Here is a 22087-nt window from a genome sequence, read left to right as displayed (position 1 = left end):
TCTTGCATCTCTAGATGTTCAAGACGCTTACCTGCACATTCCCATTCTGCCGTCTCATCAGCGCTTTCTCCGCTTCGCGGTCCAGGGCCACCATTTTCAGTTTGTCGCCCTACCGTTCGGGCTGGCCACCGCTCCTCGGGTGTTCACCAAGGTCATGGCGGCTGCCGTGGCCATTCTCCATGCTCGAGGCATAGTGGTGTTGCCCTACCTGGACGACATTCTTATAAAGGGTCCCTCTTTCCGGTCCTGTTCAGAGGCGGTAGATGTCACTATAAATACTCTTTCACGCCTGGGCTGGAAACTCAATTTCAAAAAATCTTCCCCAGTCCCGGCCCAAACCATACCCTACCTGGGCATGATCTTAGACTCCTCTCAGGGTCTAGTACTCTTGCCTCCGGAAAAGGTATCTACTCTACAGAGAGAGGTCCGGAAGCTTGCTCAACCTCGCTCTCACTCCCTACGCTTCTCCATGAGGGTACTCGGCAGGATGGTGGTGGCAATGGAGGCAGTGCCCTTTGCGGTTTTTCACCTCCGGCCCTTACAACACGCCATTCTGGCAGTATGGGACAGGAATCCCGCCTCGCTCGACCGCCGTCTCCTTCTCTCTCGCCAAATCAGACAATCCCTCAGGTGGTGGACCGAGAGGTCCTCCCTGACTCGGGGGAAGTCTTTCCTTCCGGTGCACTGGCTGGTTGTCACAACGGACGCCAGTCTCTTCGGCTGGGGTGCAGTGTTCCAGCGTCACTCGACCCAGGGTCGCTGGTCGCCGCAGGAGTCCCAGCTACCCATCAATATCTTAGAGATTCGGGCAATCAGACTAGCCCTCCATCATTTTCAGCAGTTCCTCTCCGGACGTGCGGTAAGAGTCCAGTCCGACAACGCTACGGCAGTAGCCTACGTCAACCGCCAAGGGGGCACTCGCAGCAGGGCGGCCATGGTCGAGGTGACGCTAATTCTCCGTTGGGCCGAGGCACATCATTCCATTCTCTCAGCAGTTTTCATACCAGGCGTGGAAAACTGGGAAGCGGACTTTCTAAGTCGCCACAGCCTCGATCCCGGAGAGTGGTCTCTTCATCCCGCAGTCTTTCACCAGATCTGCTCTCGTTGGGGGACCCCGGACGTGGATCTAATGGCATCCCGCCTCAATTGTCAGGTTCCCGTCTTCATGGCCAGGTCTCACGACCCCTCAGCCTTCGGAGCCGACGCTCTCGTCCTCTCATGGCAGGGCTTCAGTCTCCCATACATCTTTCCCCCAATTCCCCTTCTGGGGAAGGTTATCAGGAAGATCAGGGCAGAACGGATTCCAGTAATCCTCATCGCTCCGGATTGGCCACGCAGGACATGGTATGCCGAGATGGTTCAACTGGTCTCAGATGTACCTTGGAGGCTGCCGAATCGCGCAGACCTCCTGTCTCAAGGGCCCATTTACCACCCGAACTCAGAGGCCCTGTGTTTAACGGCGTGGCCGTTGAGTCCTGGGTTCTGAGGCAGAAGGGGTTGTCTCAGACGGTGATATCTACCATGCTCCGTGCACGCAAGTCTTCTTCTATGCGCATCTACCACCGCGCTTGGAAGGCATACTTCGCCTGGTGCAGGGATCGGAGGCGTTCCCCCCTCCGTTTTTCTATTCCTCACATTTTGGAATTCCTCCAATCAGGCGTAGACTTGGGTCTTGCACTCAGCTCTCTTAAGGGCCAAATTTCTGCTCTCTCGGTCCTTTTTCAGAGAAGGATCGCAAACAGATTGCAGGTCAGGACCTTTATCCAGGGGGTTTCTCATATGGTTCCGCCTTACAAGATGCCTTTGGAACCATGGGACCTGAACCTAGTTCTCTGTGCTCTTCAAGAGCCACCTTTTGAGCCCTTGCACGAGGTGTCTTTACTGTTCTTGTCTTGGAAGATTGTCTTCCTCGTGGCTGTCACGTCTATTCGACGTGTCTCTGAGCTGGCAGCTCTGTCGTGCCGACCTCCTTTCCTCGTGTTCCACCAGGATAAGGTAGTTCTGCGGACATGTCCGACTTTTCTTCCGAAGGTCGTTTCCTCTTTCCATCTTAATGAGGAAATTGTTCTTCCCTCACTGTGCCCTGCGCCTTCCCACCCCACGGAAAGGGCGCTCCACACTCTGGACTTAGTGAGGGGTCTCAGACGTTATGTCTCCAGGACTGCGTCTTTCCGTAGATCAGATGCCTTGTTTGTTCTTCCGGAGGGGCCACGGAAGGGACTACCCGCTTCCAAGGCCTCCATTGCCAAGTGGATTCGTTCCGCCATCCAAGAGTCCTACCGTGTCAAGGGTCACGCTGCACCTCCGGGGATCAAGGCTCATTCTACCCGGTCAGTCGGCGCGTCCTGGGCCATCCGGCACCAGGCATCGGCAGCACAAGTCTGCAAGGCTGCTACATGGTCCAGTCTACATACGTTCACGAAACACTACCATGTGCACTTTCAGGCTTCGGCAGACGCTTCCGTCGGTAGGCGAATCCTACAAGCGGCTGTGTCTCATCTGTAGTTGTAGGCTCGCACTGCATTTATAACTTCTGGTGACCCACCCAGGGACTGCTTTGGGACGTCCCATTCGTCCTGTGTCCCCCAATGATACGTAGGAGAAAAGGAGATTTTTGTGTACTCACCGTAAAATCTTTTTCTCCGAGTCATCATTGGGGGACACAGCACCCTCCCTGTTAGCCTAGTTGGCTCAATTGTTCTTTTCAGTCTGTGTTTTGACTATGACATGTTTTCTGTTTGATAACTGGTTTACTCCTACTGCTTTGTTACCGAACTGGCTCTGGATTGTCCAGCCTGTGGGTGTATACTGCAGGGGAGGAGTTAATCTTTTGTGTGTGTTTAACTTAGTGTCCTCCTGGTGGCAGCAGCATAACACCCATTCGTCCTGTGTCCCCCAATGATGACTCGGAGAAAAAGATTTTACGGTGAGTACACAAAAATCTCCTTATATTTTTACATTTCTTATGATCCTAAACTAAAGGTCCCGATTTGGCGGTCATAACAACCTCTAATCAGCAACTTGTTTGGCAATCGGCGATCGTTTAGTAGCCTGATTATATACGCAGTCCGTGGTTCATATGTGCACTGAACGATCGAAAATGGATCAGTCCGTTTCCTTAGGGTGCCACGGCTTTCGGCAGCACATCAACCGATAATCTTTCACGCAACACAAAATATAATTTCACCCTATGAACAAGCATTTTTTTTCCTCACTCGTTGGGTAATCGGCAACCAGTTTTGCCTGGCAGCTTGTTGTGAAATTAGCATCCTTATGAACACTCGTTTGCGGGAAACTTGCAGTGTTAATGAACCCTTAAGCCCCCCCCCCCCATACACATTAGTGCAATGTCTGCCTAACCCACCACTATGGACAGGTTCAGGCAACAGTCTGATGCATATGGTGGACTTGATAGATGATGGGGGAGATGAGGACATGACATGTCCGATTTCAGACTGCCAATCCTTTTGCTTTGCGTGAAGTAAGTCTGGCAGCAGCTCTCTCAGAGAATGCAGGAGTGTACGGCTGAATGAGCGTTGCTGTGTATGGAAGATAGGGGAGATGGCTGTCAGCTGATCGATCAGCCAAATCATCGTTTAGCCGACAGTCATCTTGCGTGTATTGGGTGGTCTTCAGTCTTCAGAAGTGTAACCATTTATTACTGTTTGTCTGCAGGTTGTTGAAGTTGAACTCCTTAGACACTCGTTTGGAGAAGATTACCTCTGTTCACAATCTTCTAATGAGTCTAGTCAGTCTGAAGGATCTGTTCCTGGACCTCCCGTCGTTAAACCATCATCGCCACATAAAGGGAGTCTTACATTATCAGAAAAAGGTAGATGTAAAGGGAATCTGTCACCAGGCATTTGCCACTTACACTGAGAGCAGCATAATGTAGGGACAAGAGACCCCGATTCCAGTAATGTGTCACTAAAGCCCCTCAAACACAAAAGACTAATGTCAGCTGAACCCACTGACCTCATCGGTTTCAAACACCAGTTTAATGTACAGTCATGGCTGAAAGTGTTGGCACCCTTGAAATTGTTCCAGAAAAAGAAGTATTTCCTCCAGAAAATTATTGCAGTTACACGTTTTGTTGTTTACGCCTTAATTTCCTTTGCGTATATTAGAACAACATAAAAAAGAGTAAAAAAAAAAAAAAAAAAAAAAGGCAAATTGGACATCATTTCACACAAAACCCCAAAAATGATCTGGACAAAATTGTTGGCACCCACAACTTAATATTTGGTTGCACGCCCTTTAGAATAAATAACTACAATCAATCGCTTCCTATAACTATCAACAAGCTTCTTACATCTCTCAGCTGGAATTCTAGACCACCCTTCTTTTGCAAACTGCTCCAGGTCTCTCATATTTGAAGGCGCCTTCTCCCAACAGTGGTTTTAAGATCTCTCCACAGGTGTTCAATGAGATGTAGATCCAGACTCATTGCTGCCACTTTAGAACTTTCCAGCGCTTTTTTCCATCCATCTATGGGGGCTTCCTGAAGTATGTTTGGGGTCACTGTCCTGCTGGAAGACCCATGACCTAGGACGCAAACACAGCTCTCTGACACAGGGCGCTACATTGCAATCCAAAAACCTTGGTAATCTTCAGATTTTATGATGCCTTACAGGCAGTCAAGGCACCCAGTGCCAGAGACAGTAAAACAACACCAAAACATCTTTGAACTTCCACCACATTTGACTATAGGTACTGTGTTCTTTTCTTTGTACTCCTCATTCCGTCTTCAGTAAACAGTAGAATGATGTATTTTACCAAAAAGCTCATCTCTCCACACAACGCTTTGTCAGAAGGATTTTGCCTTACTCGCGTATATTTTTTTTTTCATGTCTGTCAGAAATGGGGTCCTCCTGGGTCTCCTGCCATAGCGTTTCCATTGCATTCAATTGTCCACAGATAGTTCGCGCTGACACTGATGCACCCTGAGACTACAGGACAGATTGAATTTGGAACTATTCTGCATTGCAGATTAGCTACAGTTCCATTGGTTGTAAAATTCTTGATTATGTTGCGCACCGTGGACAAAGGAACATCAAGATCTCTGGAGATGGACTTGTAACCTTACATGATGTGATATTGTTCAACAATTTTGGTTCTCAAGTCCTCAGACAGTTCTCTTCTTCTCTTGCTGTTCTCCGTGCATAGTGTGGCACACATAGACACACAATGCAAAGATTTTTATCTGGTTTCAGGTGTGATTTTCATATTGTCCACACCTGTTACTTGCCATAGATGAGTTTGCACAAGGATCACATGCTTAAAACGTAAAAGATTTTTACCCACAATTTCAGAAAGATGTCACCAATAATTTTGTCTTGTTCATTTTTTTTCGGTTTTGTGTGAAAAGATGTCCAATTTGCCGTTTTTTTTTGTTGTTGTTGCAGTACACACAAAGGAAATAAACAAACTTGTGTATAACAAAACGTGTAACTGCAATAATTTTCTGAGGGAAATACTTTATTTTCTGGATCATTTTCATTGCTGTCAACACTTTCGGCCATGACTATATGGGAGCCCCGGATAATTTGTCAGGAGGGGGGTACCATCGATCCGGCATGTCTGAGTTTGCACTGCTGATCTTATTTACTGGAGATATACTTAATGTAAGCTTATTATTAAGCAGGGGATTTGAGTTAGGGGGACCCCAATTTACATTCATCTGTTATCTGTGTTTTATGTATGGACTAATATTTATTTATTTTTATTTTTTTTATAAGGTTATGATTCATCAGATCCCACATCTACACCCACAAAAGTGACCCAGAGGTTCACTATCGGAGCACAGGGCAGCACCGCTTTCCAGCCCATCACGGCCAGCTGTAAGATTGTCCCCCAAGGTCAGGCTGCGGGGCTGGCTGACTCGCCTGGGAAATCTTTCCAGCCAATTACAATGAGCTGCAAAATAGTGTCCGGTAAGGCTCCTCGATTCTCTTAATCATATTTTTGTTTCTCTATTAATAAATGTTCTAAAATTTTAAAATGGATTCTTCTTCAATGTCCAGGTAGCCCAACAAGCAAGCACTCCAATGTATCCCAAGCCGGGACACGCTCCCCTTTACCCAAGATTCATGGTAGCAGTTTCATAACTCAAAATATAAAGGTAAAGGTTAATTTTAATGCATTTTATATTGAGGTGAGAAGTTTTGTTTCTGCTGAGGCAACCCATCAATGAGCCAAACTAGAAGGCCCCTTTATGAGCGGTACCTGTGTTGGTGAACTCCGCCGTCCTCGTATTAAATGGAAACCATTCATCTGAATAACAGCAGCGGGTTTATTTTGTTTAACCCCTTCATAACTGTGCTTTTTTTTCTTCAAATTTTTGTCTTTGTCCTTTTCCTCTCCTGCTTATAAGGGCTTGCCCAAATGAATGTATAACACAGCCGAGTGCTATGTGATGTTTTATTGGATAGCACTCAGCCCGATGTTATAGTATGGGGCATTGCAGATCTGCGATTTCTTTTCTCATGCCGAAACAATCGTAGCCTACTGCAAGTGCATCTGATAATCGGATCACGCGCACCCATACAGGTCTGTGGGTGCATGTCAAACATCGGACTGCACTCGGATGCAATCCGAATGCAGTCCAACATTCATGGACCGAGACAATGGAGAAATTAAGTTCTCTGACTTCTTCGCACTTGTGATGCAATTGTATTTTGCGAGAGAATCTGATCATATTAAGGGGACGCTCGGATCAGACTCTGACAGAGTTTGAGCCGAATGTCATTAGCACAATCAGTCCAATTCTCTTGCATGAGAGAACATACTCCAGTGTGACCCCGGACTTGGGGTCATCATTTTTTTTTTCCCTGCATAGCCACACGAGGGCTTATGACCTGGCCATATGATTGTCTAGGTCAGTACAAATATGACAAAGCTATATATATATATATATATATATATATATATATATATATATATATATATATATATATATATATATATATATATATATATATATATACATATACATATACACACACACACACACACACACACACACACACACACACACACACACACACACACACACACACACACACACACACACACACACACATACATACACACGTGTGTGTATATATATATATATATATATATATATATATATATACTAGATGGTGGCCCGATTCTAATGCATCGGGTATTCTAGAATATGTATGTCCACGTAGTATATTGCCCGTCCACGTAGTATATTGCCCAGCCACGTAGTATATTGCCCAGCGACGTAGTATATTGCCCAGCGACGTAGTATACAGCACAGAGCCACGTAGTATATTGCCCAGCCACGTATGTCACAGGTTAAAAAAATAAACATATACTCACCTTCCGAAGGCACGTTGTAGTTCTGTCGCCTGTGTGGGGTGCAGGCGGCAGCTTCCGGTCCCAGGGTGTGATGACGTCGCGGTCACGTGACCGTGACGTCATGGCAGGTCCTTCTCGCTCAGGACCTGTGATAATGTCGCGGTCACATGACCGTGACGTCATGGCAGGTCCTTCTCGCAGACCATCCTTCGCACCGGAACCTGCCGCTTGCATGGAGCGGTCACCGGAGCATCGCGAGGAGCGGGAAAGGCGGCGGAAGGTGAGTATATAATGATTTTTAATTTTTTTTATTATTTTTAACATTAGAAGTTTTTACTCTTGACGCTGCATAGGCAGCGTCAATAGTAAAAACTTGGTCACACAGGGTTAATAGCGGCGGTAACGGAGTGAGTTACCCGCGGCATAACGCGGTCCGTTACCGCTGGCATTAACCCTGTGTGAGTGGTGACTGCGGGGAGTATGGAGCGGGCGCCGGGCACTGATTGCAGGGGAGTAGAGAGGGACTAATCAGACTGTGGCCGTCGCTGATTGGTCACGGCAGCCATGACAGGCAGCTGGCGAGACCAATCAGCGACTTGGATTCCATGACAGACAGAGGCCGCGACCAATGAATATCCGTGACAGGAAGAAAGACAGAAGGACACAGACAGACGGAAGTGACCCTTAGACAATTATATAGTGTGTGTATATATATATATATATATATATATATATATATATATATATATATATATATATATATGTATATATACACACACACACACACACATATATATCTTTTTTCCTCTTGATTGCCTCTGTCAGCGATATTTAAGAGGTAATAAGCGGCGATCCAAGCTTGGCTCCAATAGAGGCAGGTGCTGGCTGTATAACACAGCGGTCACCCACCGCATGTAATGTGGATTCAGCTCCTGAATCTGCTAAAAACCCCAGGGATAGAAGGGAGTGTTACTGTAGGACCAGACTACATACATGGTTTACACATCGCATTAGATTGGCTCCCATCATAGGAGCTGTGTTTGCTCTTGCTCCTTCTCTGCACATAGTTTGTGAATGAAATTTTATGAAATTTTATAGCTTATAATTCCCACAGATAACTTCACGTCTTGCACATCCTTTCCCTCTTAGCAGGAGGAGTCTCTCTTTGCAGCAATGCCTCCACTTTGTCCCATTGGAAGTCATTCTAAGGCTCAGAGTCCAAAACCAGTGTCAGGAGGACTCGGGGCTTTCACGAAGGTAACATTTCGTATTGTCCTTAGCACTGTGATACGTTATGTGATGATGGAGTAAATTCTGTGTGCGGTTGTGAAGATGGAAGGAATGGGGAAAAGATGAATGTTTTGTTTTTTTTGTTTTTGTTTTTTTTAAATAAAAATGTAGGTAATTTACATATATTTTTTTCTCTTTTCTTGAAAACCATTAGGAATGGTTTTGGGGTATGGTCCTAGCTGTGGGGTGGGGGTTGCCTGCTGGGGGAACTAGGCATTTTTTAAATTTCATTAAAGCACCAATTCAGTGTTTTTTTTGTTTTTTTTTATTGCGTGGTCTTTAAATGTGATTCTCCTGTCTGTCGCCTGCCGCCACCTACATCCTTTTCCAGTGTTGCTCCCTTCGGTCTGCAGACAAGAGTGGCCTGCACGGGCACTCCATTGTGTCATGGAGCACGCCAGAGGTCACTTTGCAATACATCTCTGAGAGCCTCGTTCTTGCTCTCATAGACTTGCATTGAGCTTTTGTGACATAACTTCTGAAATCCGGCCAGTCACAAAATGGCGCCATGGGACAGAAGTGGCATCAGTAAAAAGTTAAACCTCCGGAAGGTAAATATAAGAACGGAGGCAGGGGGCTTACGTTTACAGCGCCACTCCAGTGCTGAAAAAACCCTACTGGAGTGGTGCTTTAACATCCTGATGGCACTAGAAAGAAATCCCTGAAGCATCGGTATCGTATATATAATTTATCTTATTTCTCAAATTGTGCTGATTGGACCAAGATCTTGCATGTAGCTTGCTAGACTTGGGAACCACCTGCTTTGGAGATTGAACCACAATGTACTGCTTCTTTTAGGTGATTATTAAGCAGGAGCCGATTGAACCTTATCAACAACAAGAAACTCCCTCTACGTCACAGCCATCTCTCCCGCAGATTGTTACTGTGAAGGGTAACCAAATGATTGCAGTTTCCCCACAGAAGACCATAAATACTGCAGAGGGGTCTAAGGTAGGATCTTCTTACAGTTATATGTGTGTTGTATTGGCACCATCTGCATTTCCCACCAAAGAACTTTTCTCCTTCGCCACATTGGGGGACACAGGACCATGGGTGTTATGCTGCTGTCACTAGGAGGCTGACACTAAGTTGAGACAAAAAAAGGTTAGCTCCTCCCCTGCAGTATACACCCTCATGCTGGCTTCCAGAGACCCAGTTCAAGCTTAGTGTCCGTAGGAGGCACACTGGGTCTGCTATTCAGACCAGCGCTTTTCAGATTTTTTCCCACAATTTATCCATTTACCTGGACGAAGGGGCGACGGAACCTTTCAAGGCTCTGATCTCCCCGAACCAACAACAGGCGAGCATGGGAGTATTTCCTCTCCGTGTCCTCTCCTGTGATGTGGGATGCCACTGCCTGGGCTGATTTTAGGGGCGACTGGCTCCTTCCAGGGCACCGATCTCCCCCCCTCTCTATCAGACGAGCACTGGAGTGGTACCTCCAGTATCCTCTTCTGCAGCCAGGCCATATTGCCGGACATTTCGACCTGCCCACCAGGTTTTACCCTCGGCTGTTCAGAGGCACTTTTCCATTGTGGCGTCCGTGCAGCCCCCGCTGCATCACCACTGAAAGCGGGTGATGGAAGGAGGCGGACGGTTACTCTCCACCCCCCTTTCAGGGGATGGTGGATGGAGGCTCCCCCAACCCTGCACCGTCCTAACTGCCCCGGGCACAGCGCTGACCTGCTTTACAGGGGTAAGTGCACCGGGAGGGGTCGTTTCTTCGGCGGTACGAGGGCTCCATAGCGGCAGGGTCCCCACAGAGCTCCGCGGCACTTTTCCCGGTGATCCGCGGGTGCGTGCCGGCCGAAGCCATAAATGTAGTCCCCGGCTTCGGCCTTGTGTAGGCCGCATCCCGGTAAGCTCCGCCCACCTCTCGCATCACTCCGGCGGCTCCGCCCCTAGTACTGGCGCTTCTCGCTCCTTGCGAGACTACCTCCCAGCTCTCGGCAGCCATCTTTTTCCCACTGCAAGCTCTGCCGCCCTCTGCACGTGTCGCCCTGGATGCCGGTTTACTCAGCACCATTTTTTTCGTATTGCGGGACACAGGACCTGGGTAAGGAGACGGCACTAGGTGCTTCCCTGCAGCTTTACCCCACATTGCTTCCACTAGCAGTGTTTTTTCACTTATATTGGGGTACATCATGTTGCAGTCAAAGTCTAAGAAGACTACAAAGGTACATACTACCTTTTTCACTGCATATACCACCTGCCAGGCTCCTCTCTCTCGGCCTCAAAGCTCCCCTATCTGCTCAGCCTGTGATGCCCAATGTGCCCAGGAGCCCTCCGCCGCTACCGACCCCAGTGTATCTAGCCCCCCTGAGTGGGCCACGTCACTGTCACAATCCATGGCTTCGCTGGCCAAAGCGATTGAATCCCTCCATGACCCCTCTGGGGAGCAGGGAACTCGTCTAACTGGGTTAAGAGACCCCTCCATTACAAGGGAATCATCGGCCAAATTGGGACAGGAGTCCCTTATCTCTCTATCGGCCCTGTCCCCGCAGATCAGGCAAGCGCTCAAATGGTGGATTTTGGAGTCATCTCTCATCCAGGGAAGGTCTTTCCTCCCAATTCACTGGCTGGTGGTAACTACCGACGCCAGTCTCCTCGGTTGGGGAGCGGTATTTCCCCACCACACTGCCCAGGGACATTGGACGATTCGAGAATCGAGACTTCCGATAAACATATTGGAGATTCGAGCGATCAGATTTGCCCTGAGACATTTCCACTTCCTCCTTGCGGGTCACCCAATTCGAATTCAATCAGACAACGTCACAGCTGTGGTGTACATAAACAGGGGGGTACCCGCAGCAGGGCGGCGATGTGGGAAGTCTCTCACATTCTCCGCTGGGCCGAGCACAACCGCTCCACCATTTTTGCAGTGCACATTCCAGGCGTCGAGAATTGGGCGGCGGACTTTCTCAGCCGTCAGGGTCTCGCCTTGGGGGAGTGGGAACTCCATCCGGAGATCTTCCAGCAGATTTGTCTTCGCTGGGGGACTCCGGACATGGATCTTATGGTGTCCAGACTGAACGCAAAGGTTCCCAACTTCATAGCGCGTTCTCGGGACCCTCAAACCATCGGGGTGGACGCACTGATATTCCCATGGCATCCGTTCCATCTCCCGTACGTGTTTCCTCCGCTTCCTTTACTTCCGAAGATAATCCGTAAAATCAAGACGGAGGAGGTTCCTTTGATCCTAGTCGCCCCGGATTGGCAACGTCGCGCGAGGTATGCAGAGCTCGTTCAACTCATATCCGACGTTCCCTGGCGGCTACCAGATCGCCCAGATCTGCTTCACCAAGGGCCGATCTACCACCAGAACTCAGGGGCCCTACGTTTAATGGCGTGGCTGTTGAAACCTGGATCCTAACTCAAGTTGGTTTCTCCCAGCAAGTCATTGCCACCATGATTAGTGCTCGCAAGACGTCTTCTGCTCGCATTTATCACCGCATCTGGAAAGCCTTCTTCTCATGTGCAGGTTTGGTGGATGTCCTCCTTTCGCCTTTTCTATTCCCTCCATTCTGGAATTTCTCCAGTCCGGCTTGGATTCCGGTCTGGCGCTCAGTTCTCTCAAGGGTCAGATCTCGGCATTATCCGTGTTGTTCCAACGTAGGATTGCTGCTAACCTGCAGGTCAGGACTTTCGTTCAGGGGGTCTCTCACGTGGTACCCCTGTTAGAGTCTTGGGATCTCAATTTGGTTCTGAGTGTTCTTCAGGAGTCCCCTTTTGAACCTCTCCAGGATGTCCCGCTGATTGTCCTCTCCTGGAAGATCGCCTTCCTTGTGGCAGTAACCTCTATCAGGCGAGTCTCAGAGCTGGCCGCCCTCTCTTGCCGGGCACCCTTCCTTTCCTTCCACCAGGACAAAGTGGTCCTGCGTCCATCTCCGTCCTTTCTTCCCAAGGTGGTTTCATCCTTCCACCTTAATGAAGATATCGTTCTTCCCTCCTTCTGCCTGCAGCCAATACATAGGGTTGAAAAGACCCTTCACACCTTGGACGTGGTAAGGGCCCTCAGGAGGTACGTTTCTAGAACTGCCCCCTTCCGCAAGTCTGACTCTCTCTTCGTGCTCCCAGAGGGTCACAGAAAGGGTTTAGCCGCTTCTAAAGCCACGATAGCCAGATGGATCCGATCAGCTATTCAAGAATCTTATCGGATCAGGGGCAGACCTATCCTGGCGGGGATTAGGGCACACTCAACTCGGTCGGTGGATGCTTCCTGGGCCATTCGGCACCAGGCGTCGGCAGAGCAGGTTTGCAAGACCGCAACATGGTCCAGCCTGCATACTTTCACGAAGCACTACAATGTCCACACTCAATCTTCTTTGGATGCAGCCCTTGGCAGACGTGTTCTGCAAGCGGCTGTTGCGCATTTATAGTCAGTTGGTACACGGAGTTATTAAGTTATATTGTTCCCCACCCAGGGACTTCTTTGGGATGTCCCATGGTTTTGTGTCCCCCCAATGTGGTGAAGAAGAAATAGGGATTTTTGTGTACTCACCGTAAAATCCTTTTCTCCGAGCCACTAATTGGGGGACACAGCTCCCACCCTGTTAGCCTTGTCTTCTTTTTGGCTGTTTGCTTACTCTGTCATGTTGTACCCTAATATTGCTGTTACATCTTATTAATAATCTACTGCTTTTACACTGAACTGGGTCTCTGGAAGCCAGCATGAGGGTGTATCCTGCAGGGGAGGAGCTAACTTTTTTTTTTTTTCTCAACTTAGTGTCAGCCTCCTAGTGACAGCAGCATAGCACCCATGGTTCTGTGTCCCCCAATTAGTGGCTCGGAGAAAAGGATTTTACCTTGAGTACACAAAAATCCCTATTTTACAGATTGTCAATAGTTTGGGTCTGACGCTGAGAACCCACCACTTAGGAGAACAGGGATTTCAATCTGTTTTTGTAAATCCTGATGGTGATGACTGTGGATATATTTGGTCACCTCTTCTTACTCCCTGTCCTTGGATCCTGCAGTTGCCTTACCTGATGTACTTGGAGTCAGGGAGATCCCATTTGCCTGAGAGGTTGTAGCTTCATCCATGAGAACCTGGCCTATCTGACATTATATCCCAGATTAATTAATGAGTTTGATGGGAAAATGTCTTATTTCTCCTACGCCTCATTTGGGGACACAGGACCATGGGTGTTATGCTGCTGCCACTAGGAGGACACTAAGTGAACACAGAAAGGTTAGCTCCTCCTCTGCAGTATGCACCCTCTCGCTGGCTGAGAGTCAACCAGTTCTTGCTTAGTGTCTGTAGGAGGCACTTGAGTCTGGTTTCAGACCCCAACGTTTATTTTCAACTTTTTCTTTTCTCCATTTTTATTTTTTAATTAACGGAGTGAAAGGGGTGACTGATCCCTTTCAAGGGTCCGTTCTCCCCTGAACCATCAACAGGCGAGAACGCTGAGTATATCTCCCCGTACCCTCTCCTGCGACGACTGGGGCACTCCTAACCTCACTTTGGGGCGACAGTTCCTTCTTGGTCCCGATCTCCCCACACCTACAAAAAGGGTGAGCACATGGAGTTTCCCTTCATGTTCCTCTCCGGGGCCAAAAAAACCCATAGCTGGACCTGTGTGAAGGAGAAAATGGCTAATGGAATCAATTATTAAACCTTATATAAGTCAGTTCAGATATGGTGTAGCAAGATGGAGTCTATTTCCTGATCAGCAGCACACTGGAAGGAACTTTTGGAATGTGAAGACGTCACTGAACATTGGACACTGAACTGAATACCATATATGGAAGTGAAGTTGGAAATGAAGTTGGAATGAACCAATCAGTGACACAAACTATTCAGAAGTTGTGCGACCTCCCCCATTTCCTGTTTCTAGTATCTTCCTTTGTTCAGAAGAATAAAGTGCTGTTGTGCACCATCTTTGACTGAGAGAGGAGTGTGTTTCTGTCTGTGTATCTGATGCATTGTTTGGCCTCTAAGCTAGCACTCAGCTTATGTTTGGTCAGGTACAAGCAATCGTATAGATCTCACTTTAAGAGATCACCCTCACACCTGGACAGAAAGTCCCATGTAATGGCATCATTACAGCCCCACGGCCTCAGGATCAAGATGAACAGAGGGTCCTCTCCATCCCCTATCTATAGGGAGGATGGATTGAGGTATATACCTTTTAAGAGCTGCACAAGTCAGGCTCTGCTGCATCACCTCCGTGACAGGCCTTCTGACAGCGCGTCCCTGCACCCGACGGAGGTTGCGGGTCCTGGTCCCTTGGGAGAGGAGGCGCTGGACCGGTGCCAGCAGCAGTCGGTCTGTCCCCCGTCGCGGCCCCTTCTTAGCCGGTGCGCATCGCTGGCAAGCGCCAGAAATGTTGCTCCCGACTTTTAGCCGGACTAGGCCACAATTTGCATGGCGCCGCCGGAGCTACCACCCACATTCCTGATGCTTCTCGTCCTGAACGAGAAGTGCCCTGCTAATCTCGGGTGCCATGATTTTGTGGACAGCCTTGTCACGGTCTATCACTTTGTTGGCCGCGGAGGACTCCTGCGACCGTAGAGAACCGTCCACCAGCAGGGGTCATACTCGGTCAAAGGGGACCGATCACGCTCATGCTTCTGCGAGCTCAATTTTTCGCTCCCCCTCTCCTGAAGTTCGCAGCGCACATGACTCCAAATACGAGTCTGATGCGTCCTTAGTCCAGGATTCCTCGACTTATGAAGAGACGCTTGATTCCCTTATTGAGTCGGTCAACAAGACCCTGAGGGTGGATGAGGAATCTATATCCGCTCCGGAACATGTAAGTGTCCTTTAAGAAGACTAAACGTGTCCACAAAGTATTTGCAAATCATCCTGAGTTTAAGGACATTGTCCAGAAACACAGGGACCGGCCAGATAAACGGTTCACGGGTCAAAATGCTATTGAGTCCAAATATCCTTTTGCTCCGGACATAATGAAGGATTGGCTACAGTCCCCGTTCAGTGGATCCTGCACATCGCATCTTGCGTCCAGAACACTCCTATCCTTGTCTGATGGTTACTCAATCAAAAACCCCACTGACGTCAAATTGACTACCTCGCTCATTCTGTCTTCGAGGCTTCAGGAGCGTCGCTCTTTCCATCCTTCGATGCGACTTGGGTGGCTAAGGCAATGGTCGCTTGGGCAGAAATGTTAACCACAACCATTCACGGCAGCAATCTTCCCCCGGAGGCGGCCGACCTCGCTAGTCAGATAGCTAAAGCCGGGGACTTCGTAGTTAACGCTTCGATAGATGCGGCCAATTGCACTGCACAGGCAGCTGCAAATGCGGTCTCCATCAGAAGGGCCCTATGGCTCCGAGATTGGCGGGCAGATTCTGCTTCCAAAAAATCGTTAACCTCTCTGCGTTACCAAACTGGTTGCTTATTTGGAGAGAACCTCGACCAAATCATTTCTGATGCTACCGGAGGGAAGAGTAAATTTCTTCTTCAACAAAGGCCTTCCTGGCCATTTTGGAATCAACAATAGCCTCGGTCCCGGCCTTTTCGCAACAATTCCAGTTGGTCCTCTACAACCTTCTCCTCTGGATCAGGACGGGCTCCGTGTGGAGACAGAGGTTCCCAGGTCTTATACAGACCTAACCTTTCCTGGAAATCCAGACCAAGGACGTCTGGATCCAAGGGAACCAGATCCCCTACATCTTCTACACAATGACTTGTTGCGACATCCGGTGGGCACAGACAAAGTAGGCGGCCGTTTACTTTAGATCCGTCAAGCCTGGCTCTCGGTTGTCCACGACGAGTGGGTCAGAGAGCTGGTGTCCTCCAGATACAAAATTGAGTCTTCTTATCCTCCCCCGACACGTTTTTTTCCTGTCTTCCCCTCCCAAAACTAAGAACTACAGCTTTCCTACAGGCCGTACATGCGCTACGAAGGTACGGAGTCATTATTCTAGTTCCTCAGGACGAAAGGTTCAAGGGTTTTTACTCGAACCTATTTGTGGTCCCAAAGAAGGACGGATCGCTACTGCCCATACTGGACCTAAAGCTGTTAACCCCTTTCATATGACATATGACGTACTATCCCGTCGAGGTGGGGTGGGCCCGTATGACCACCGACGGGATAGTACGTCATATGCGATCGGCCGTGCTCACAGGGGGATCGCGGCCGCGTGTCAGCTGACTATCGCAGCTGACATCCGGCACTATGTGCAAGGAGCGGTCATGGACCGCCCCTGGCACATTAACCCCCGGCACACTGCGATCAAACATGATCGCAGTGTTCCGGTGGTATAGGGAAGCATCGCGCAGGGAGGGGACTCCCTGCGTGCTTCCCTGAGACCCCCGGAGCAACGCGATATTATCGCGTTGCTCCGAGGGTCTCCTACCTCCTCCTTCCTGCAGGCCCCAGATCCAAAATGGCCGCGGGGCTGCATCCAGGTCCTGCAGGGAGGTGGCTTACCAAGCGCCAGTGCTCAGGTCATCACAGTGCTGTGCAAAGTGTCAGATCAGCGATCTTACACTATAACATGATGCCCCCCCTCCCCCCCCCGGGGCAATGTTATAGTGTAAAAAATAAATATATATATATATATATATATATATATATATATATATATATATATATATATATATATATATATATATATAGTTCCCATAAATACATTTCTTTATCTAAATAAAAAAAAAAACAATAAAAGTACACATATTTAGTATCGCCGCGTCCGTAACGACCCGACCCATAAAACTGTCCTACTAGTTAACCCCTTCACAGTGAACACCGTAAAAAAAGAGGCAAAAAACAACGCTTTATTATCATACCGCCAAACAAAAAGTGGAATAACAAGCGATCAAAAAGACCGATATAAATAACCATGGTATCGCTGAAAAAGTCATCTTGTCCCGCAAAAAATGAGCCGCCATACAGCATCATCAGCGAAAAAATAAAAAAGTTATAGTCCTCAGAATAAAGCGATGGAAAAATAATTATTTTTTCTATAAAATAGTTTTTATCGTATAAAAGCGCCAAAACCATAAAAAAATGATATAAATGAGGCATCGCTGGAATCGTACTGACCCGAAGAAGAAAACTGCTTTATCCATTTTACCAAACGCTTAACGGTATAAACGCCCCACCCCCCACCCCCACCACCAAAAGAAATTCATGAATAGCTGGTTTTGGTAATTCTGCCTCAGAAATCGGAATAAAAAGCGATCAAAAAATGTCACATGCCCATAAGTGTTACCAATAAAAACGTCAACTCGTCCCGCAAAAAACAAGACCTCACATGACTCTGTGGACCAAAATATGGAAAAATTATAGCTCTCAAAATGTGGTAACGCAAAAAATATTTTTTGCAATAAAAAGCATCTTTTAGCGTGTGACGGCTGCCAATCATAAAAATCCGCTTAAAAACCCGCTATAAAAGTAAATCAAACCTCCCTTCATCACCCCCTTAGTTAGGGAAAAATTAAAAAAAATGTGTTTATTTCCATTTTCCCATTAGGGCTAGGGCTAGGGTTGGGGCTAGGGTTAAGGCTACAGTTAGGGTTGGGCTAAAGTTAGGGTTGGGGCTAAAGTTAGGGTTTGGATTACATTTACGGTTGGGATTAGGGTTAGGGGTATGTCAGGGTTAGGGGTGTGGTTAGGGTTACCATTGGGAATTAGGGTTAGGGGTGTGTTTGGATTAGGGTTTCAGTTATAATTGGGGGGGTTTCCACTTTTTAGGCACATCATGGGCTCTCCAAACGCAACATGGCGTCCCATCTCAATTCCAGTCAATTTTGCACTGAAAAGTCAAATGGCGCTCCTTCCCTTCCGAGCTCTGCCATGCTCCAAACAGTGGTTTACCCCCACATATGGGGTATCAGCGTACTCAGGACAAATTGTACAACAACTTTTGGGGTCCAATTTCTTCTCTTACCCTTAGGAAAATACAAAATTGGGGGCGAAAAGATCATTTTTGTGAAAAAATGATTTGTTATTTTTACGGCTCTGCATTATAAACTTCTGTGATGCACTTGGTGGGTCAAAGTGCTCACCACACATCTAGATAAGTTCCTCAGGGGGTCTACTTTCCAAAATGGTGTCACTTGTGGGGGGTTTCAATGTTTAGGCACATCAGTGGCTCTCCAAACGCAACATGGCGTCCCATCTCAATTCCAGTCAATTTTGCATTGAAAAGTCAAATGGCGCTCCATCGCTTCCGAGCTCTGCCATGCGCCCAAACAGTGGTTTACCCCCACATATGGGTTATCGGCATACTCAGGACAAATTGTACAACAACTTTTGGGGTCCATTTTCTCCTGTTACCCTTGGTAAAATAAAACAAATTGGAGCTGAAGTAAATTTTTTTTGAAAAAAGGTTAAATGTTCATTTTTATTTAAACATTCCAAAAATTCCTGTGAAAAACCTGAAGGGTTAATAAACTTCTTGAATGTGGTTTTGAGCACCTTGAGGGGTGCAGATTTTAGAATGGTGTCACACTTGGGTATTTTCTATCATATAGACCCCTCAAAATGACTTCAAATGAGATGTGGTCCCTAAAAAAAAAAAAATGGTGCTGTAAAAATGAGAAATTGCTGGTCAAATTTTAACCCTTATAACTCCCTAACAAAAAAAAATTTGGGTTCCAAAATTGTGCTGATGTAAAGTAGACATGTGGGAAATGTTATTTATTAAGTATTTTGTGTGACATATCTCTGTGATTTAATTGCATAAAAATTCAAAGTTGGAAAATTGCGAAATTTTCAAAATTTTCGCCAAATTTACATTTTTTTCACAAATAAACGCAGGTAATATCAAAGAAATGTTACTGCTATCATGAAGTACAATATGTCACGAGAAAACAACGTCAGAATCACCAGGATCCGTTGAAGCATTCCAGAGTTATAACCTCATAAAGGGACAGTGGTCAGAATTGTAAAAATTGACCTGGTCATTAACGTTCAAACGACCCTTGGGGGTGAAGGGGTTAAACACGTTTGTCAAGGTATGGCGGTTCAGAATGGAATCTCTCCATTCAGTCGTCTCCTCCATGTAAAAAGGAGAGTTCCTAGCATCCATAGACATCAAGGTTGCGTACCTTCACATCCCAATTTTTCCTCCCTTCTGCCGTGGCATCTGTTTCGACTCCCGTACATCTTTCCCCCTCTCCCCTTGCCCCCAAGGGTCATCAAGAAAATCAGAGCAGAGGGGGGTACCAGTGATCCTAGTTGCGTCGGGCATGGTACGCGGTTCAACTGGTCGCCGACGTTCCTTGGCAGCTACCAGATCGCATGGATCTACTTTCGCAGGGCCCGATTTACCATCATGACTCCAGGGCCCTGTCTTTGACAGTGTGGCCGTTGGATCCTGGATTTTAGCCCAAGCTGGATTCTCTCATGAAGTGATCTCCACCATGATTAGTGCTAGGAAGCCTGCGTCCATGCGCATTTATCATCGCACCTGGAGAATCTTCTCATTGTGCAAAGCCCATGGACGATCTCCTCTCGTGTTCTCAATCCCTTCCATATTGCAATTCCTACAGTCTGGATTAAAGTCGGGTCTCGCGCTTAGTTCACTCAAAGGACAAGTTTCAGCCTTGTCAGTTCTATTCCAACGTTCATTCAGGAAGTTTCCTGCGTGGCGCCTCCCTATAAAATGCCGTTGGATTCATGGGATCTTAATTTGGTTCTCGGCGTTCTACAGGAGGCCCCTTTCGAACCACAGCAGGACGTATCCCTAACCTTTCTTTCCTGGAAGGTGGTTTTCCTAGTGGCGATTACGTCAATCAGACGAGTCTCTGAGTTGGCTGCCCTATCCTGCCGACCTCCGTTCCTGATTTTTCATCAAGACAAGGCAGTCATGAGGACGTCCCCCTCTTTCCTGCCCAAAGTTGTTTCTTCCTTTCACCTCAATGAGGAGATTGTTTTGCCTTCATTCTGTCCGGCACCAGTCCATCGTATCGAGAAAGCTCTTCACACTCGTGATGTGGTTAGGGCTATTAGACAGTACATCTCGCGGACGGCTCCCTTCCGCAAGTCAGATGTCCTGTTCCTGCTTCCAGAGGGGCATAGGAAGGGTCTAGCTGCTTCAAAGGCGACACTAGCCAAGTGGATTCGCTCGGCTATTCACGAGTCCTGCCGTGTCAGGGGCACTCCTGTTCCAGCAGGGATTAAGGCGCATTCTACTGTCAGTGGGCGCCTCTTGGGCCATTCGGCACCAGGCGTCTGCACAAAAGGTCTGCAAAGCTGTGACTTGGTCCAGCTTGCGTACTTTTACAAAGCACTACCACATTCATTCTCCGTCTTCCGCAGACGCTGCTCTTGGCTGGGGAATTCTGCAATCAGCAGTACCACAGCTGTAAGCCAGTGGTACATGGGGTATTAGCAGTTGTGTTGCTCCCCACTCAGAGACTGCTTTAGGACATCCCATGGTCCTGTGTCCCCCAATGAGGCATAGGAGAAATAGGGATTTTTGTGTACTCACCGTAAAATCCTTTTCTCCGAGCCAATCATTGGGAGACACAGCACCCACCCTGTTAGCCTATTGACTTGTTGTTTAGTTATTAGATTGTGACATAGTTTATTGTCCTTTGTTTAATACTCCTACTGCTTTGTTACCGAACTGGTTGAATCTCAGCCAGCGGGAGGTGTATATTGCAGAGGAGGAGTTAATCTTTCTGTGTTCACTTAGTGTCCTCCTAGTGGCAGCAGCGTAACACCCATGGTCCTTTGTCCCCCAATAATTGGCTCGGGGAAAAGGATTTTACGGTGAGTACACAAAATTCTCTATTTTGCTGATATCATACAGTAAAGACCTATTTCTCATCTGTTCCATTGGGGTACACAGGTCAATGGGTTGTAGCTGCCTGCCAGGAGGAATCAGACACTAAGTATTTAAATATTTCTCCGTCACGGACACCAATAATACACCTTAACAAAAAAATTGTCTATACCTCGCCTGCTAGCATTAGGACTCCTCAGTTTAGGTTAATGTCAGTAGGATTAAGACATGTACCTGAGTCTCAGACCACACTTTGCCTTTTTAGGTTAGGCACTAACCGTCTTTCTGTTTTTTGGGGGGGGGGTTTTACCTTCTTTTAACTGCATTCTTTCTTGGGCTGGGGAGACTCTCAAGGGCCAGATTCCTGCCTTGGATGTCCTTGTCCATCAGCACTTGACTTGTAGGCCATAGGTCAAGACTGTCCACCTTCGCAGGGCGAACTGGAGACCACCGTATTAGCCCACCGAATTCAGGGGACCTCGATCGGGGCCTGGTTGCTAGTTAGTCCTCCCACTTGGCACCGATCAAAGAGATCTCTGCACTTCGACTTTCCAGTGATTTTTTTTTTTCTCCTCTAGCTATCACTTCCATCAAGCAAGGCTCTCACCTGTGTCTCTTTCTTTTCCAGGTCAGAGTAGTCAGGCGCTAGACTCCCTTTTTTCACCTTAGTGGGATTCTCTGCCTTTCACTTTAATATGGAGATTGCTCTTCTTTCTTAAGTGCTTCACCTCTCCTCTCCCCAAGAGCTTCTCACATAGTGTGATAT

At 47.6% G+C, this 22087-nt stretch overlaps 1 protein-coding gene across 3 annotated transcripts in view; it reads left to right on the top strand.

The window, feature by feature from the left end:
• Nucleotides 1-22087, top strand: part of YEATS2 (YEATS domain containing 2) — a 122857-nt gene that overhangs the window by 40011 nt on the left and 60759 nt on the right. Inside the window, exons 10-14 of one of the 3 annotated variants that reach the window (XM_077291083.1) lie at nucleotides 3676-3832; nucleotides 5739-5933; nucleotides 6024-6121; nucleotides 8476-8583; nucleotides 9415-9567. In XM_077291083.1, the coding sequence (XP_077147198.1) occupies nucleotides 3676-3832; nucleotides 5739-5933; nucleotides 6024-6121; nucleotides 8476-8583; nucleotides 9415-9567 (711 nt within the window). The remainder of the gene's footprint in view (nucleotides 1-3675; nucleotides 3833-5738; nucleotides 5934-6023; nucleotides 6122-8475; nucleotides 8584-9414; nucleotides 9568-22087) is intronic. The other 2 variants (XM_077291084.1, XM_077291085.1) reach the window with 2 other exon arrangements.

The sequence above is a fragment of the Ranitomeya variabilis genome, chromosome 2, assembly GCF_051348905.1.
Source record: "Ranitomeya variabilis isolate aRanVar5 chromosome 2, aRanVar5.hap1, whole genome shotgun sequence".
Taxonomy (NCBI): Eukaryota; Metazoa; Chordata; class Amphibia; order Anura; family Dendrobatidae; genus Ranitomeya; species Ranitomeya variabilis.
The sequence above is the reverse complement of the archived record's forward strand: the minus strand, read 5'-3'. Positions and strand labels throughout refer to the sequence as shown.